This window comes from Bos indicus x Bos taurus, chromosome 26 (assembly GCF_003369695.1).
Source record: "Bos indicus x Bos taurus breed Angus x Brahman F1 hybrid chromosome 26, Bos_hybrid_MaternalHap_v2.0, whole genome shotgun sequence".
Classification (NCBI taxonomy): domain Eukaryota; kingdom Metazoa; phylum Chordata; class Mammalia; order Artiodactyla; family Bovidae; genus Bos; species Bos indicus x Bos taurus.
This window is the reverse complement of record NC_040101.1, coordinates 34,794,853-34,813,036: the sequence shown is the minus strand read 5'-3', so window position 1 is coordinate 34,813,036 and position 18,184 is coordinate 34,794,853. Positions and strand designations below refer to the sequence as shown.

At 39.7% G+C, this 18,184-nt stretch overlaps 1 protein-coding gene across 1 annotated transcript in view; it reads right to left on the bottom strand.

The window, feature by feature from the left end:
- Positions 1-18,184, bottom strand: part of LOC113884591 (cytochrome P450 2C31-like) — a 58,009-nt gene that overhangs the window by 26,362 nt on the left and 13,463 nt on the right. Inside the window, exons 2-4 of the mRNA XM_027529237.1 lie at positions 16,736-16,898; positions 13,314-13,463; positions 5,850-6,010 (exon numbers count right to left, since the gene is read on the bottom strand). Of these exons, the coding sequence (XP_027385038.1) occupies positions 5,850-6,010; positions 13,314-13,463; positions 16,736-16,898 (474 nt within the window). The remainder of the gene's footprint in view (positions 1-5,849; positions 6,011-13,313; positions 13,464-16,735; positions 16,899-18,184) is intronic.

Sequence of the window (18,184 nt, the reverse complement as noted above, 5' to 3'; positions counted from 1 at the left end):
TGAGGGCAATCCCGCTTGAGATGCTGCTCTTCTCACAGTAATAACAAGTCCACCCTTTTTCACCTGGGTCCTTCTGGGCATTTTTCCTCAGGCTGTTTCAGAGTGGATCTAACAGCCATGCTGGGGCTTTAGTCTTTTGCCTGGTTCTTTTTTACCTCTTATTTTCCTCCTCATATTCTCTACCGTAATACCATCTGAGACACTGCAAAAGTTTTTCTAAAGACTGATTAGGTCCAAACGCCTGTTTTTGTAACTTACAGCAGATACCTGGAGCTGATCGAGTGAAAAAACTATCTTTTAAGATCATTTCTCCCTCTGTAATTTTGAGATCAACATCAGTAAACTTGCAGAGAGCCCCCTGTAGTCATTCTAGGAATTTACCAGGAGTTTGCTTCTCTTCCTATTCTATCTCAGTCAACTTAGCATAGTCTAAAGTCTTTGCACTAGTTTGAGTCCTTTAAGAATACATCCAGCAAAGAGGCTCTGTTATCAGAACTGCTTGGCTCCCAGTAGGAAGGAGGGCTATTTCATGTTCCCTCTTGCCCCTTGCCTTCAAGCCATTCATCTCCAAAAGTAGTGGCTTCCCCCAAAATTCAAGTTTTTGAATCAGGAGTCAACTCCTGTCCCAAGACATACATTACATCTCTCCAAGTAAAGTCATAAAGTAAAGTTAGTCCCATAAAGCCTTCTATGTACTTTTTGGATCTTCTAGGGTCTCAACCACAATTGAGACTGTTGGAATTTCTACTGAGACTGAGGCAGCCCCTCCTGGAAGGGTACCCTGATTCTCAGCCTGTTCAGTTTGGAGCCCCAGATACAGGAGCAAAGTAAGAAAACAGGAGACAGCTGAAGGCTTCACACTCAAATCTGCACCCTTAGGACATAAGTTGGGCATGTCTCGCAGAGAGATAAAGAGCAACACATATATCACTTCTACCCATTTCCTTTGTTTTCTACAGAACTGGTCTAGTTGTAAAGCAGTATCATAACTGAGAGTCCCTTTAAACTGCCAGTTTTCCCCATTCTCCAAAGGATACTGTGGCCATTCAGTATCACAGAAGATCAGGCGTGTATTTTTTAAACTCTGGGGATCAAACTTGTCCCAAGTTTTTTAACTACATTTTAAAGGAGTTGTTCTGGAACTGTTAGCTCCCATCTCTAACAAAGAAAAAAGCAGCATCCAAGGCCATGGCTTCTTTCCACCAGAGGCGTCCCTCCCTCCTCTAGATGCGTGTGCAAACAGACTTTCCACTGAAGCTTTCCTTCCCTGGTCAGACTTAGTCTGTTCCTTACTGATGCAGGCATTTTACTCATCCCTCCCAGTTCTACCACCAAGATGGCATGGAGATGCACCAGCGGTAGACCTGATGACATCCCAGATTGATTTCTAGTTCCTTACCACCAAGACCTTTGTTGGATTTGCCGGAGTAGTTTCCCAGAATGTTTCCCAAGCTAGGACTACTAGAGGAAGCATCCATCTTACGTGTGCCCATGTACATTCCTGAGTACAGTCCTGATAGTACAGTACTACTGATAGCAGTAGAAGCAGTGAGACATAAAGAGATGAGCAACACCCAAGATGTCCCTTCTAAGTGTCACCACGCCAGTATATGTGATAGCAAAGGTGGTAGAGGGCTGGCCAGGGAGGAAAAAAGTGATTTTTATCCTCAAGATTCTAGTTCCAATCCTTCCAGTTCCTTTCCACAGATTCCATAAAAGGAATATCTAGGGAATTGAGACAGAAGCCATTGGAGAGCTTTCTCTGGTCTGCTAATAGCTAGCACTACCAAAGAAAGAAGCCCATTGCACTTCCAATCTGAACAGATCCTGCAATTCCCAACTGATGTCCTCAAAAACCTCATAGTCACCAGCAGTGCTTTATCCACATAGATAGGAGGCACAGCCATGACAAAGACTCACTTTTAGGACTTTGGGCCCTGAGGCAGGCAGTCAAGTGAGTGACCTCTAGCCTGAGAGACATTCCTGGAGTTAGAGCTCTGGCTTGCTCCCAAAGAAGCTCTTGTAACTTTTGCCTCCTAGTAAGGCTAGGCGCTTCCATACTTGGGGTTTAAGTAAAAGTACATAGTAATGGCATGAATCACAATGCCCTTGAAAGTCTATGATCTGACAGATCAGGTTAGTAGTTCTAATTCCCCAGGCAGTTATGGAATGGTCAAAGAGACCAGAAAAAAACTGACTGAGAAAGGAAAGCTCACTCCACACCCTTTGCCCATTTCTGGCTGCTCCCCTCACAGGGACGTTGAGTGCCTCTTGAATGGCAGGTCGGTATAAACCCCAACAAGGCTCCCCTTTTTGGAGCTCCCTTAAGTCATTACGGGGCACCTCGAAATCACAGAGCAGGGCTCATCACTTGCTTTGCACAGAACGTGTCATTCATTCACACACGCACACCATAGCGTTAGTAAAGTAAAGCAGAAAATGTTTATACTGAGAAAGCAGTGAGGCTAGAGCTCTTGAGTGTTCTTACCTTGTCCTGAAAATCCTGGATGAGCCCCCAAGATAATAGCTTATGGTAAATGATGTCAGATTGATGATATCTGAAGAAGATTTAGCTTCAGGACCAGGGACCATTCTTGATCACTCAAGAGCTTTTGTGTAGCACTTTTATTAAAGAAAGAAAAGGGACAGAGAAAGCTTCTGACATAGACATCAGAAGGGGGACAGAGAGTGCCCACTCTTTTTCTAGTTTTATGTGTAATGTTAGATTGTTTACTTCGCATTTATCTGGTTTCCTAAGGTAGACCTGTTTCACTACAAACTTCCCTCTTAGAACTGCTTTTGTGAGTCACATAGATTTTGGAATGTTGTGTTTCCATTTTCATTTCTCTCAAGGTATTTTGATTTCCTCTTTGACCTATTGTTGTTTAGCAGCATCTTATTAAGCTCCCATATGTTTGTGTTTTTTCCAGTTTTTTTCTTGTAACTGGTTCGTAGTTTCATACCATTGTGGTCAAAAAGATGTTCAATATCATTTCAATTTCTTGAATTTACTGACACTTGTTTTGTAAAATCATATGATATATCTTGGAAAATGTCTCATGTGTACTTGAAAACAAGGTGCATTCTGCGGCAATTGGATGGAATGTTGTATATAAATCTATCAAGTACATCTTATCTAATGTGTTGCTTAAGGCCAGTGTTTCCTTATTTAGTTTGGCTGTTCTGTCCATGGGGTCACAAAGGCTCAGACACGACTGAGTGACTGAACTGAACTGTTCAGTCCATTATGTAACTGATGTGTTAATGTCTCTTCAGTTCAGTTCAGTCACTCAGTCTTGTCCGACTCTTTGCCACCCCATGAACTGCAGCACCCCAGGCCTCCCTGTCCAACACCAATTCCCGGAGCCTACCCAAACTCATGTCCTTTGAGTCGGTCATGCCATCCAACCATCTCATCCTCTGTCATCCCCTTCTCCTCCTGCCCTCATTCCCAGCATCAGGGTCTTTTCAAATACGTCCACTCTTCATATCTGGTGGCCAAAGTATTGGAGTTTCAGCTTTAACATCACTCCTACCAATGAACACTCAGGCCTGATCTCCTTTAGGATGGACTGGTTGGATCTCCTTGCAGTCCAAGGGACTCTCAAGAGTCTTCTCCAACACCACAGTTCAAAAGCATCAATTCTTCGGTGCTCAGCTTTCTTGATACTCCAAGTCTCACATCCATACATGACTACTGGAAAAACCATAGCCTTGACTAGATGGACCATTGTTGGCAAAGTAATGTTTCTGCTTTTTAATACGCTATCTAGGTTGGTCATAACTTTCCTTCCAAGAAGTAAGCGTCTTTTAATTTCACGGCTGCAGTCACCATCTGCAGTGACTTTCGAGCCCAGAAAAATAAAGTATGACACTGTTTCCACTGTTTCCCCATCTATTTCCCATGAAGTGATGGGACCAGATGCCATGATCTTAGTTTTCGGAATGTTGAGGTTTAAGTCAATGTTTTCACTCTCCTCCTTCACTTTCATCAAGAGGCTTTTTAGTTCTTCTTCACTTTCTGCCATAAGGGTAGTGTCATCTGCATATATGAGGTTATTTTTATTTCTCACGGCAATCTTGATTCCAGCTTGTGCTTCCTCCAGCCCAGCGTTTCTCATGATGTACTCTTCATATAAGTTAAATAAGCAGGGTGACAACATACAGCCTTGACATACTCCTTTCCCTATTTGGAACCAGTCTGTTGTTCCATGTCTAGTTCTAACTGTTGCTTCCTGACCTGCATACAGGTTTCTCAAGAGGCAGGTCAGGTGGTCTGGTATTCCCATCTCTTGAAGAATTTTCCACAGTTTGTTGTGATCCACACAGTCAAAGGCTTTAGCATAGACAATAAAGAAATAGATGTTTTTCTGGAACCCTCTTGCTTTTTCGATGATCCAGCAGATGTTGGCAATTTGATCTCTGGTTCCTCTGCCTTTTCTAAAACCAGCTTGAACATCTGGAAGTTTGCAGTTCACGATTGCTGAAGCCTGGCTGGGAGAACTTGAGCAACTTTACTAGTGTGTGAGATAAGTGCAAATGTGCAGTAGTTTGAGCATTCTTTGATATTGCCTTTATTTGGGATTGAAATGAAAACTGACCTTTTCCAGTCCTGTGGCCACTGCTGGGTTTTCTAAATTTGCTGGCATATTGAGTGCAGCACTTTCACAGCATGATCTTTCAGGATTTGAAATAGCCCAACTGGAATTCCATCACCTCCACTACCTTTGTTTGTAGTGATGCTTTCTAAGGCCAACTTGACTTCACATTCCAGGATGTCTGGTTCTAGGTGAGTGATTATACCATCATAACTAACTGGGTCATGGAGATCTTTTTTATACAGTTCTTCTGTGTATTTTTGCCACCTCTTCTTAATATCTTCTGCTTCTGTCAGTTCCATACCATTTCTGTCCTTTATTGAATGTCTCCTAGTATTATTGTATTACTGTCAATAACTCCTTTTAAGTCTGTTCACATCATACCATTTTTTAAATGAAGAAACTATACCAGAAAGATTAAGGAAATGCCTATATTATCTAACTTACTTTTATTTAGGCATTTTACATCTTCAGAAATGTACTCATTGCCCTTATTCATTAGGCCATCACAGTCCTAGAGTTTACAGAAACCTTTTTAAACAGTATCTTCATGACTTAATATCCTCGGTAGGTACTGAAGAAATTTATTCAGCTGCTATCTTGTATCAAACTGGATAGAGAATCAAGAAATCTAGTTTTTATATCTAACTCATTCTTCTTTTGGTTAGGTTACTTTGAAAATACGCTCAGTATTTTCAAGTGAGCTTTCTGTTACATAGACTATTTGTTCTCTAGAGTCCTTCCCAAGTAAAACATCAGAACACTATGATCCATGGAATTTTAGTTGTTAGTTATAGTACTGCTAAGTCACTTCAGTCGTGTCCAACTCTGTGTGACCCCATAGACGGCAGCCCACCAGGCTCCCCCATCCCTAGGATTCTCCAGGCAAGAACACTGGAGTGGGTTGCCATTTCCTTCTCCAATGCATGAAAGTGAAGTCGCTCGGTTGTGTCCGACAACATAGGTAATTAATTTTTTCTGACAGTTTACTAACATAAAAAATACAATGCATATACCATCCTATATATACACATAAAAATCAGAGGAGAAAAGATTTCTCCAAAAAAAATACCTTGCTATAATTGTTGCACTATTTTTTATTACTATTGTTATATTTTGTTTAAAAATTCATTTCAACACTTTCAATTGCTTTGATAACTCACTAAGTGGTAACAAACAATAGCACAAAGAGAAGTGGTAATCAATTTAGATAGAAAATTATTTCTTATTTAAAGAGAACGTTGACCTTACCTCAATCCAGGGGGTGCTTAAAATTTTTGCGTTTTCATCAAAATACTTTGCCAAGGTCAGAAAATTTTCATCACTGTATTCAAAACGATTCCGGAATACAATGGAGCAGATCACATTGCAGGGAGCATAGCTCAGAAGGAAAGTAGGATCACATGGAGATCCTAAAAAACAATATATAAAAGTTGGGATATAATTTTCAAATAAATCTTAAGTTTACTTTTTAAAATAATGGAGAAAGGTTGATTTCTAAGATTTTTTTATTATAAGAAGAACCTAGACCTGCCATCATCACTATAAATTCAACATGCCTAGAGAGTTGGACCATAAAGAAGGCTGAGTGCTGAAGAATTGATGTTTTCGAACTGAGGTGCTGGAGAAGACTCTTGAAAGTCCCTTGGAGAGCAAGATCAAACCAGTCAATCCTGAAGGAAATCAGTCCTGACTATTCATTGGTGCTAAAGCTGAAGCTCCATTACTTTGGTCATCTGATCTGAAGAGCTGACTCATTGGAAAAGACTGTGATGTTGGGAAAGACTGCGGGCAAGATAAGATGGGGCTGACATCAGTTTGAGCAAACTCTGGGAGATAGTGAAGGACAGGGAAGCCTGGCATGCCATAGTCCACGGGGTTGCAAAGAGTCGGACATGACTCAGTGAATGAAAAACAACAACAACAACAAAATAAATTTGCATTTCCCTAAGCAAAATTATCTAATCCAGTGTAATTTATTTATTAAATTTCTCCCAATTATTCTCCCATTTATATCATTCTCCAATTAAAGCCACAAGGTAATACACAAGGAGGAGATCATTTTGAAATGTTTTTAAAACTATAAAATTTAGCTCTTGCTATTGACATTCTTCAAAATACCCAGAAGAAATTGACCAATATAACAAGAAGGTAAGGAGACTGGGGAGAATTGAAATCATATTTTGCAAAATGCATTGCAAAAGGTTGAGTGTGTGTTTCTCTCAGAAGAAAATAATGAGAGGGATTGAAGACTAGAGATCTCTTCAGGAAAATTAGAGATAAAAAGGGAACATTTCATGCAAAGATGGTCACAATAAAGGACAGAAATGGTACAGACCTAACAAAAGCAGAAGATATAAAGAAGAGGTGGCAAGAATACACAGAAGAACTATACAAAAGGATCTTAAAAACCCAGATAACCACGATGGTGTAGTCACCCACCTAGAGCCAGACATCCTGGATGTGAAGTCAAGTGGGTCTTAAGAAACATCACTACAAAGAAAGCTAGTGGAAGTGATGGAATTTCAGTTGAGCAATTTCAAATCCTAAAAGATGATGCTGTGAAAGTGCTATACTCAATATGCCAGCAAGTTTGGAAAACTCAACAGTGGCCACAGGACAGGAAAAAGTCAGTTTTCATTCCAATCCCAAAGAAAGGCAATGCCAAAGAATGTTCAAACTACCACACAGTTACACTCATCTAACACGCTGCAAAGTAATGCTCAAAATTCTCCAAGACAGTCTTCAACAGCATGTGAACCACAAACTTCCAGATGTTCAAGCTGGTTTTAGAAAAGGCAGAGCAACCAGAGGTCAAATTGCCAACATCCATTGGATCATAGAAAAAGTAAGAGAGTTCCGGGAAAATATTAACTTCTGCTTTATTGACTACACCAAAGCCTTTTACTGTGTGGATCACAAAAAAACTGTGGAAAATTCTGAAAGAGATGGGAATACCAGACCCCACCTGACCTGCCTCCTGAGAAATCTGTAGGCAGGTCAAGAAGCAACAGTTAGAACTACACATAGAATACAGACTGGTTCCAAATTGGAAAAAGAGTACATCAAGGCTGTATATTGTCACCCTGCTTATTTAATTTATGTGCAGATTATATCATGCAAAACGCCAGGCTGGATGAAGCTCAAGCTGGAATCAAGATCACCAGGAGAAATATTAAAAACCTCAGATATACAGATAACACCATCCTTATGGCATAAAGTGAAGAAGATCTAAAGAGCCTCTTGATGAAAGTGAAAGAAGAGAGTAAAAATGTTGGCTTAAAACTCAACATTCAGAAAATTAAGATCATGGCATCTGGTCCCATGATTTGGACTTCAAATCCAAATTTGGTCTTCATGGCAAATAGATAGGGAAACAATGGAAACAGTAACAAACTTTATTTTCTTGGGCTCTAAAATCAATGCAGATGGTGACTGCAGCCATGAAATTAAAAGACACTTGCTCCTTGGAAGAAAAGTATGACCAACCTAGAGAACATATTAAAAAGCAGAGACATAACTTTGCCAACAGAGGTCCATCTAGTCAAAGCTATGGTTTTTCCAGTAGTCATGTATGGATGTGAGAGTTGGACTATAAAGAAAGCTGAGTGCTGAAGAACTGATGCTTTTGAACTGTGATGTAGAAGACTCTTGAGAGTCCCTTGAACAGCAAGGAGATCCAACCAGTCCATCCTAAAGGAAATCAGTCCTGAGTATTCATTGGAAGGACCTATTATGAAGCTGAGACTTCATTACTTTGGTCACCTGATGGGAAGAGCTGAGTTGTTTGAAAAGACCCTGATCATGGGAAAGATTGAAGGCAGGAGAAGAAGGGGACAACAGAGGATGAGATGGTTTGATGGCATCACCAACTTGATGGACATGAGTTTGAGCAAGCTCTGGGAGTTGGTGAAGGACAGGGAAGCCTGATGTGCTGCAGTCCATGGTGTTGCAAAGAGTCGGATATGACTGAGCAACTGAACTGAATTGAACTATAAGCAGGTTAACAATATAAAATAAAGAATATTACACCATTTTTTGTTTTTTGACTCCTGACAACTTTTAAGCCTTACTTTTTCTTCTTCTGCTCACACCTGGAATAATTGATGTGATTGCTTCTTTGACACAAGCAGTAAGTTTAAACCACACAAACCCTGGTGTATACATTGGAACTCCACCCTCTAACCACCGTAAAAATTTCAAGCCGGTATCCTTTTCCATAAAGAGCAATATTGCATAGGAACCTGGAATGTCAGGTCCATGAATCAAGGCAAATTGGAAGTGGTCTAGTAAGACATGGCAAGAGTGAATGTCGACATTCTAGGAATCAGCGAACTCAAATGGACTGGAATGGGTGAATTTAACTAAGATGACCATTATATCTACAACTGTGGGCAGGAATCCCTCAGAAGAAATGGAGTGGCCATCATGGTCAACAAGAGAGTCTGAAATGCAGTACTTGGATGCAATGTCAAAAATGACAGAATGATCTCTGTTCGTTTCCAAGGCAAACCATTCAATATCACAGTAATCCAAGTCTATGCCCCAACCAGTAACGCTGAAGAAGCTGAAGTTGAACGGTTCTATGAAGACCTACAAGACCTTTTAGAACTAACACCTAAAAAGATGTCCTTTTCATTATAGGGGACTGGAATGCAAAAGTAGGAAGTCAAGAAACACCTGGAGTAACACGCAAATTTGGCCTTGGAATACGGAATGAAGCAGGCAAAGACTAATAGAGTTTTGCCAAGAAAATGCACTGGTCATAACAAACACCCTCTTCCAACAACACAAGAGAAGACTCTACACCTGGACATCACCAGATGGTCAACACCAAAATCAGATTTATTATATTCTTTGCAGCCAAAGATGGAGAAGCTCTATACAGTCAGCAAAAATAAGACCAGGAGCTGACTGTGGCTCCAATCATGAACTCCTTATTGCCAAATTCAGACTTAAATTGAAGAAAGTAGGGAAAACCACTAGACCATTCAGGTATGACCTAAATCAAATCCCTTATGATTATACAGTGGAAGTGAGAAATAGATTTAAGGGCCTAGATCTGATAGATAGAGTGCCTGATGAACTATGGAATGAGGTTCGTGACATTGTATAGGAGACAGGGATCAAGACTACCCCATGGAAAAGAAATGCAAAAAAGCAAAATGGCTGTGTGGGGAGGCCTTACAAATAGCTGTGAAAAGAAGAGAAGTGAAAAGCAAAGGAGAAAAGGAAAGATATAAGCATCTGAATGCAGACTTCCAAAGAATAACAAGAAGAGATAAGAAAGCCTTCTTCAATGATCAATGCAAAGAAATAGAGGAAAAGAACAGAATGGGAAAGACTAGAGATCTCTTCAAGAAAATTAGAGATACCAAGGGAACATTTCATGCAAAGATGGGCTCGATAAAGGACAGAAATGGTATGGACCTAACAGAAGCAGAAGATATTAAGAAGAGGTGGCAAGAATACACAGAAGAACTATACAAAAAAGATCTTCACGACCCAGATAATCACGATGGTGTGATCAATGACCTAAAGAGTGAAAAAGTTGGCTTAAAGCTCAACATTCAGAAAACGAAGATCATGGCATCCGGTCCCATCACTTCATGGGAAATAGATGGGGAAGCAGTGGAAACAGTGTCAGACTTTATTTTGGGGGGCTCCAAAATCACTGCAGATGGTGTTTGCAGCCATGAAATTAAAAGACGCTTACTTCTTGGAAGAAAAGTTATGACCAACCTAGATAGCGTATTCAAAAGCAGAGACATTACTTTGCCAACAAAAGTTCATCTAGTCAAGGCTATGGTTTTTCCTGTGGTCATGTATGGATGTGAGAGTTGGACTGTGAAGAAGGCTGAGCGCTGAAGAATTGATGCTTTTGAGCTGTGGTGTTGGAGAAGACTCTTGAGAGTCCCTTGGACTACAAGGAGATCCAACCAGTCCATTCTGAAGGAGATCAGCCCTGGGATTTCTTTGGAAGGAATGATGCTAAAGCTGAAACTCCAGTACTTTGGCCACCTCATGTGAAGAGTTGACTCATTGGAAAAGACTCTGATGCTGGGAGGGATTGGGGGCAGGAGGAGAAGGGGACGACAGAGGATGAGATGGCCGGATGGCATCACTGACTCAATGGACGTGAGTCTGGGTGAACTCCAGGAGTTGGTGATGGACAGGGAGGCTTGGCGTGCTGCGATTTATGGGGTTGCAAAGAGTCGGACACAACTGAGCAACTGAACTGAACTGAATCCTTTTCCGGCTTTCTCCAGGCAATTTTGGGTTGGTTTTCTAGCCACTGTGTCCTACACAGAAAGCCTCATTATGTGAGTAATATAACTTTTCATATCCTATTGAGATGTGTGTATCTACCAATATCAACAATCAATATTGAGATGTTGGTAGTGTGAACCACTACCAACCTCAACAGTTATACTAAATTTTCAGTGGGAAATCCATCCTGCCTCTGCCTGGTGACTACTACCACAACACTTTACTTCAGAATTAAAAAACTTAGTAGGGATCAAAAAGTAGAAATTACAAGAAAAAAGATTCTGCTCAACATGTGAAATAAACTTATAACAGTTAGTTAACCAGTGACAAACTGGGCTACCCCAAGATGATGAGGTCTCCATAGTTAGGTGGAATCAAGCAGAGTCTGGGTGATCATAGGCAAGGAAGCTGAGAGAAGGTCATATTCACTATGGGAAAATTGAACCAGTTAATAATAAGCTGTTTAAAAGATACTTGCTCCTTGAAAGAAAAGCTATGACAAACCTAGATAATATATTAAAAAGTAGAGACATCAGTTTGCTGCAAAGATCTATCTAGTCAAAACTATGGGTTTTCCATAGTCATGAATGAATGTGAGAGTTGGATCATAAAGAAAGCTGAGTGCCAAAAAATTGATACTTTCCAATTGTGGTCCTGGAAAAGACTCTTGAGAGTCCCTCAGATAGCAAGGAGATCAAACAAGTCAATACGAAAGGAAATCAACCCTGAATATTCAATGGAAAGACTGACACTGAAGCTGAAGCTCCAGTACTTTGGCCACTTCATGGTAATAGCCAAATCATTGGAAAAGACTCTGATGCTGGGAAAGATTCAGGGCAGGACAACAAGGGGGTGACAGAGGATGGGATGGTTGGAAGGCATCACCAACTTAATGTACATGAGTTTAAGCAAACTCTTAGGGCTATTGAAAAACAGGGAAGCCTGGTGTGCTGTGGTCCATGGAGTCACAAAGAGTCAGGTATGACTTAGTGACTGAAAAACAACAGCAACTTGCTAAAACCCAATATTTACTGATTTATTCATTGCATTTCCAAAATTTTACTCTAGAAAGTAATCGGGGATGTTCAATGATTAGTATAGATTGCATTGTTTAATATTATTAACAACAAAAAACTGAAATCAATCTATGTTGCCTAAAATAAACTATGGAACATCCAAAATAATGAACTACTATTCTATTTTGTTAATAATATTCGTGATAAACATTTTAAAATTAAGCATGTGAAAATATTTATTTAATATGCTAAGTTTGAACAAAAGGGTAGAGAATAATCTATGCAGGATGAGCCTTGTTTTCTTCTTCTGCCAGATCTTCCACCCATTCCTAGATAATATGCACCAAAAGTCCAAATGATGTTCATTGACACTCTACTGCCATCTTGAGAAACTTACTCAAAAGAAGAAACCCAAATCATGGAAATATTTGTAATAATTGCATTATTTATATGAGTAACACAAAAAAATGAGGGAGAAAACCCATCTGGACCATAATATAACATTAGTAAAAAAAAAAAAAACATGATGGTGAGTCATTGTTTAGAATATAGTGTTATTAAGTTCATGTTCTTCAAAAATTAAGCACTATGGTTTACAAAAGCACATATGTGTTAAGATCCTTATCTTTCTCCTTCCCTGTCAAGTCTCCTACTCACCCCTTTCTCTCTTATCCCCTCTTCCTGTCCTGCATGGGCATCCACACACGTGTACACTGAGCAGATGTGTGCTGCTGAAGCTCCCTCCCTTCACACCCACAGAGGAGCTGTAATACAGGCCTACTCAGAGAAGGATTTGGTGCAAAGTCCACACCTGAACCACTAATTTTGGTTCAGTTTTAATAAAATATCACTGATAGACAGGACTGTACAAGTTTAAGATGCTGTAGCATAATGACATGACATGTATATGTTGCAAAATATTTGCAATGCTTCTCAAGAAGTTGCAAAAAGTTCTCAAGAACTTGAGAACTTAGTCTTTCAAGTTACTAGCAGATTACCACAATCCATGTTCTCCTCTTCTTCCTGTGCACACAGCTAACCACATTTTCCAGCTCCTTATACAGTAAGGTGTGGCCCTGTGACTCAGTTATAGCCCATGGGATATGAAAGAACTTTTGTGTGCCACTGCCATATCTAACCTATTAAAAACACTACTTGCTCTTTTCTTTCTTCTTTACTATCCCCACTACCATTCAAAGAGATGAACTCTGGGAGCCACAGGAAGGCAACCATGTGCTGAAAGCATCAAAGGCCCTGGAAACCAGGTGCTTGAAAAGGCCATTATACCAGCAACTTCCCCTCCTGCTACCGTCATGTGAGCAGGAAGTCAACTTCTGTTGTATTTGAGCCATTATCTCTCTGTAGTCTACTTGTAATAGCATTTGGTCTGCCCAAGCAGTTACTGCTAATTACATAAAGAAATACCCACCATTGGTTTTTTTTAATGCTTCCACCAAACATAAGGCTTCCTCTTGAATTCTGTGTTCAATAGTCCTCTTCCCCATCCCCATATTCCTCAAAACCATGAGGGAGAAACGCCGAGTTTGCTTCCATTTTTCTCCATTGCTGAAAACAATTCCTATATTGACCAAAAAATAGAGAAGAAAAATCCATTACTATGAATTACAGCTTAGTCTTTAAAACAGGAAGTGATAATGACACCTAACAGGGGTTAAATATAATGGTGGCAGCCTCAGGAATTCCCACTGAGCCCAATTTCACCTGCCTCCTCCTCTCTTAACCCAGTTTAGTGTTGTACTGTGAAGACTCTTGGTTTTACGTATTACTACACTCTTCCTCATCCATTAGCTCCTACAAAAATCAATTCAATTCTGTGAACCAAGTATTTTGTCTCCATTTTATTGATGAGGATGCGAAAGATCATAGAGGCAAATGCTTGCTCTATGATGACTCAGCTAACAATCCATGGAGTCCAAGTTATAGGTTAAGGTTTTATTTTTTTTTTTTTTTTAAACTTTACAATATTGTATTAGTTTTGCCAAATATCGAAATGAATCTGCCACAGGTATACCTGTGTTCCCCATCCTGAACCCTCCTCCCTCCTCCCTTCCCATACCCTCCCTCTGGGTCGTCCCAGTGCACCAGCCCAAAGCATCCAGTATCGTGCATCGAACCTGGACTGGCGACTCATTTCATACATGATATTATACATGTTTCAAGGCCATTCTCCCAAATCTCCCCACCCTTCCCCTCTCCCGCAGAGTCCATAAGACTGATCTATACATCAGTGTCTCTTTTGCTGTCTCGTACACAGGATTATTGTTACCATCTTTCTAAATTCCATATATATGCATTAGTATACTGTATTGGTGTTTTTCTTTCTGGCTTACTTCATTCTGTATAATAGGTTCCAGTTTCATCCATCTCATTAGAACTGATTCAAATGTATTCTTTTTAATGGCTGAGTAATACTCCATTGTGTATATGTACCACAGCTTTCTTATCCATTCATCTGCTGATGGGCATCTAGGTTGCTTCCATGTCCTGGCTATTATAAACAGTGCTGCGATGAACATTGGGGTACACGTGTCTCTTTCAATTCTGGTTTCCTCAGTGTGTATGCCCAGCAGTGGGATTGCTAAATCGTAAGGCAGTTCTAGGTTTTAGAACCAGCTTGTGCATTGTGAGTGAATTGTAGAAGAAACAACAAAAGGAGTCAGTTCTCAAGAGAGGGAGAAACAGTACTTGTGCATTTAGAAGGAAGTTCAAGAAAATCCATTCTTCAAATAGGGGACACAGTCACAGCTCTTTTCATTTTAACATTTTTCCTTATTTGTTAAATCTCATCCATGAAATATGGTCTTAACACCAAGGAAGTTCAACATCAGACTTCCAGACTCAAGAAGAGATCAGGGGAAAAGACAATGCTCAAAAGGAACTTGTCCAAAAAGACGTTAAAGAACAACATAGAGGAGGAAAGGATCCTATTCAGGCCTTGTTTCTTTTTGTAGGAACCCATTGACTGGCCAGAGGACTGTCTGGTATTAGGCCCAGCTACAAAAACAGATGAAAGACAATTCAAGGACTCAATTTAAAAAGCTTTTCCTAATATCATCTCTAATTAATACTCCAATTGATACTTAACAATGTTTCTTAATGATCCTCTTTTCAGAGTTTTTTGTGCTTTATGCTTTGTATTCTGCTGAGTACAAATATTTCCTGTGTTGTTGTTTTTTTTTTTTTTTTTAAGAATAGAAAATTAAAGGCAAGCTTGGAAATATTCCAAACCCTTATTGGTTCTGTGCATACTATGCATGTTTCCAAAAATGTTTCTTAGCATCCATGACTTTGGCCAGAAAGCAAAATGTTTGATTAATAGGACAATTTAGTCATTTCCCTCCCTTCTCTTTCTCTTTCATTATCTTCAGTTCAGTTCAGTCGCTCAGTCGTGTCTGACTCTTTGTGACCCCATGGAATGCAGCACCCCAGGCCTCCCTGTCCATCACCAACTTCTGGAGTTTAGTCAAACTCATGTCCGTTGAGTCGGTGATGCCATCCAACCATTTCATCCTCTGTCGTCCCCTTCTCCCCCTGCCCTCAATCTTTCCCGGCATCAGGGTCTTTTCCATTGAGTCAGTTCCTCTCATTAGGTGGCCAAAGTATTGGAGCTTCAGCTTCAGCATCAGTCCCTCCAATGAATACACAGGACTGATCTCCTTAAGGATGGACTGGTTGGATCTCCTTGCAGTCCAAGGGACTTTCAACAGTCTTCTCCAACACCACAGTTCAAAAGCATCAATTCTTTGGCATTCAGCTTTCTTTATAGTCCAACTCTCACATCCATACATGACTACTGGGAAAACTATAGCCTTGACTAGATGGACCTTTGTTAAGCAAAGCAATGTCTGTACTTTTTTTTTTTTTTTTCCGAATGTGATTTTTTTTTTTTTAGGTTTTTTTTTTTTTTTAAACTTTACAATATTGTATTGGTTTTGCCATATATCAACATGAATCCGACACAGGTATACACATGTTTCCCATCCTGAACCCTCCTCCTTCTTCCCTCCCTGTACCATCCCTCTGAGTCATCCCAGTGCACCAGCCCCAAGCATCCAGTATCGTGCATCGAACCTGGACTGGTGATTCATTTCATATATGATGTTATTCATGTTTCAATGCCATTCTCCCAAATCATCCCACCCTCTCCCTCTCCCACAGAGTCCACAAGACTGTTCTATACATCAGTGTCTCTTTTGCTGTCTCGTATACAGGGTTATTGTTACCATCTTTCTAAATTCTATATATATGCATTAGTATACTCTATTGGTGTTTTTCTTTCTGGCTTTTTAAAATGCTCATTATCTTACTCTACTTTTTAAATGTTCATTATCTTAACTGTCCATAATTTAAAATGAGCATCGCTTAATTGCAAATTAATGGAACATTAGTGATTAGATGGTTTGCTTTCACTGCATTTAAAGCTTTGTAGAGATACTGTGTCACGTTCATAATTTTAAACATGGATTGATGATCCTTCATGCTTCCCAGGTGACTCAGGGATAAAGAATCTGCCTGTCAATGCAGGAGACACAGGTCCAAGAATTCGATCCCTGGGTCAGGAAGATCCTCTGGACAAGGAAATGACAATCCACTCTAGTATTCTTTCCTGGAAAATCTCATGGAAGAGGAGCCTTGATGGCTACAGTCCATGGGGTAATGACAGAGTCGGACACAGCTTAGTGACTAAACAATAACAACGATTCTTTATAGAGAAATGTGGGAATTACGATGTCGTTGTAAACTTCTCCAAGTACCTATAATTTCTCAATTCTTTAGCCTTTTTGAATCTTTCCAACCTACAATTCCCACACTCCTCAAATAAAAACATACCTAATCCCTGGTTGATGTTGTCTGCTGCTGGTAAACTGCCTCTGGCAGAAAATTCCTCACTCTGATCAATTAGGACTTGCTTCACTGCTTCATATCCATGCAACACCACAGTGGGCTTCATGCCAAAATACAAAGTGAACACAGGACCATAATCTTCTGCTAGCTGGAAAAGGAACAGGAGATGTAAGAACAGTGAGCATTTCAAAACTGAAAAAATAGATAATGTGGGAAATACTTTTAATTTTCATAAGATACACTTCAATATTCATTCATCCATTATAAAAAACTTCAACTTCTAGAACCAGTAATTTAGTATGAAATCACATATTTCCAATGGTAATTACCATTATATGATTAGTAATACTGTTATTATTATCATCACCATCAATAGTAATCCCTTATTCAGCTGCTACTATGTGACAGAGGCTATAGTATGAATTCTATATTGTTCTGTTAAGCTTTTTTCTGCCAAATCTATAATTACACCAAAATTCCTCTTCTTTCTTATAGTTATAATAAATAATACATTTCTCCTCTGGTTTAAGGAAAGGTGCTTATCTCCCCCACATGCAAACTAAAAATCATTCCTCATTATCCATTCTCCACATATTTTTAGCACCAGAGACCTCTAAGCTTTCATAATACATAAGGACATAGTCATAAACATTTTCCAGCTTCCCTGTGTAGTGATGTGAGTGAGGTCTTTCTATCATGGCAACTTATTCAATGTAAAACATGATATAGGGCTTACAGTCTTTCAGCTTGTCCAATATTTCACTCCTTCTGCTACCTTACAATTTATTCTCCATACAGCAACCAGACTGATTTTTTCACAAAGCAAATGTTGAGATACATCACACTGATTTGATGCTAAAGACCAATGTTCTGACTCCTGTTTACATCTCCAAACTTATCTCAGAACATGTTTTTACTTACTCTTGGAGCTATAACCAGACTAGTCTTATGTCAGGGACTCCAAACATAATTAATCTCCAAATTAAAAAAGAATGGAACAAACAAGCACTTTACCAGGTTACAGTCTTATTTTCCTTATTTCATGGCTGCAGTCACCATCTGCAGTGATTTTGGAGCCCCCCCTCCCCCAAATAAAGTCTGACACTATTTCCACTGTTTCCCCATCTATTTCCCATGAAGTGATGGGACCGCATGCCATGATCATAGTTTTCTGAATGTTGAGGTTTAAGTCAACGTTTTCACTCTCCACTTTCACTTTCATCAAGAGGCTCTTTAGCTCTTCTTCACTTTCTGCCATAAGGGTGGTGTCATCTGCATATCTGATGTTATTGGTATTTCTCCAAGCAATCTTGATTCCAGCTTGTGCTTAATCCAGCCCAGCGTTTCTCATGATGTACTCTGCATATAAGTTAAATAAGCAGGGTGACAATATACAGCCTTGATATACTCCTTTTCCTATTTGAAACCAGTCTG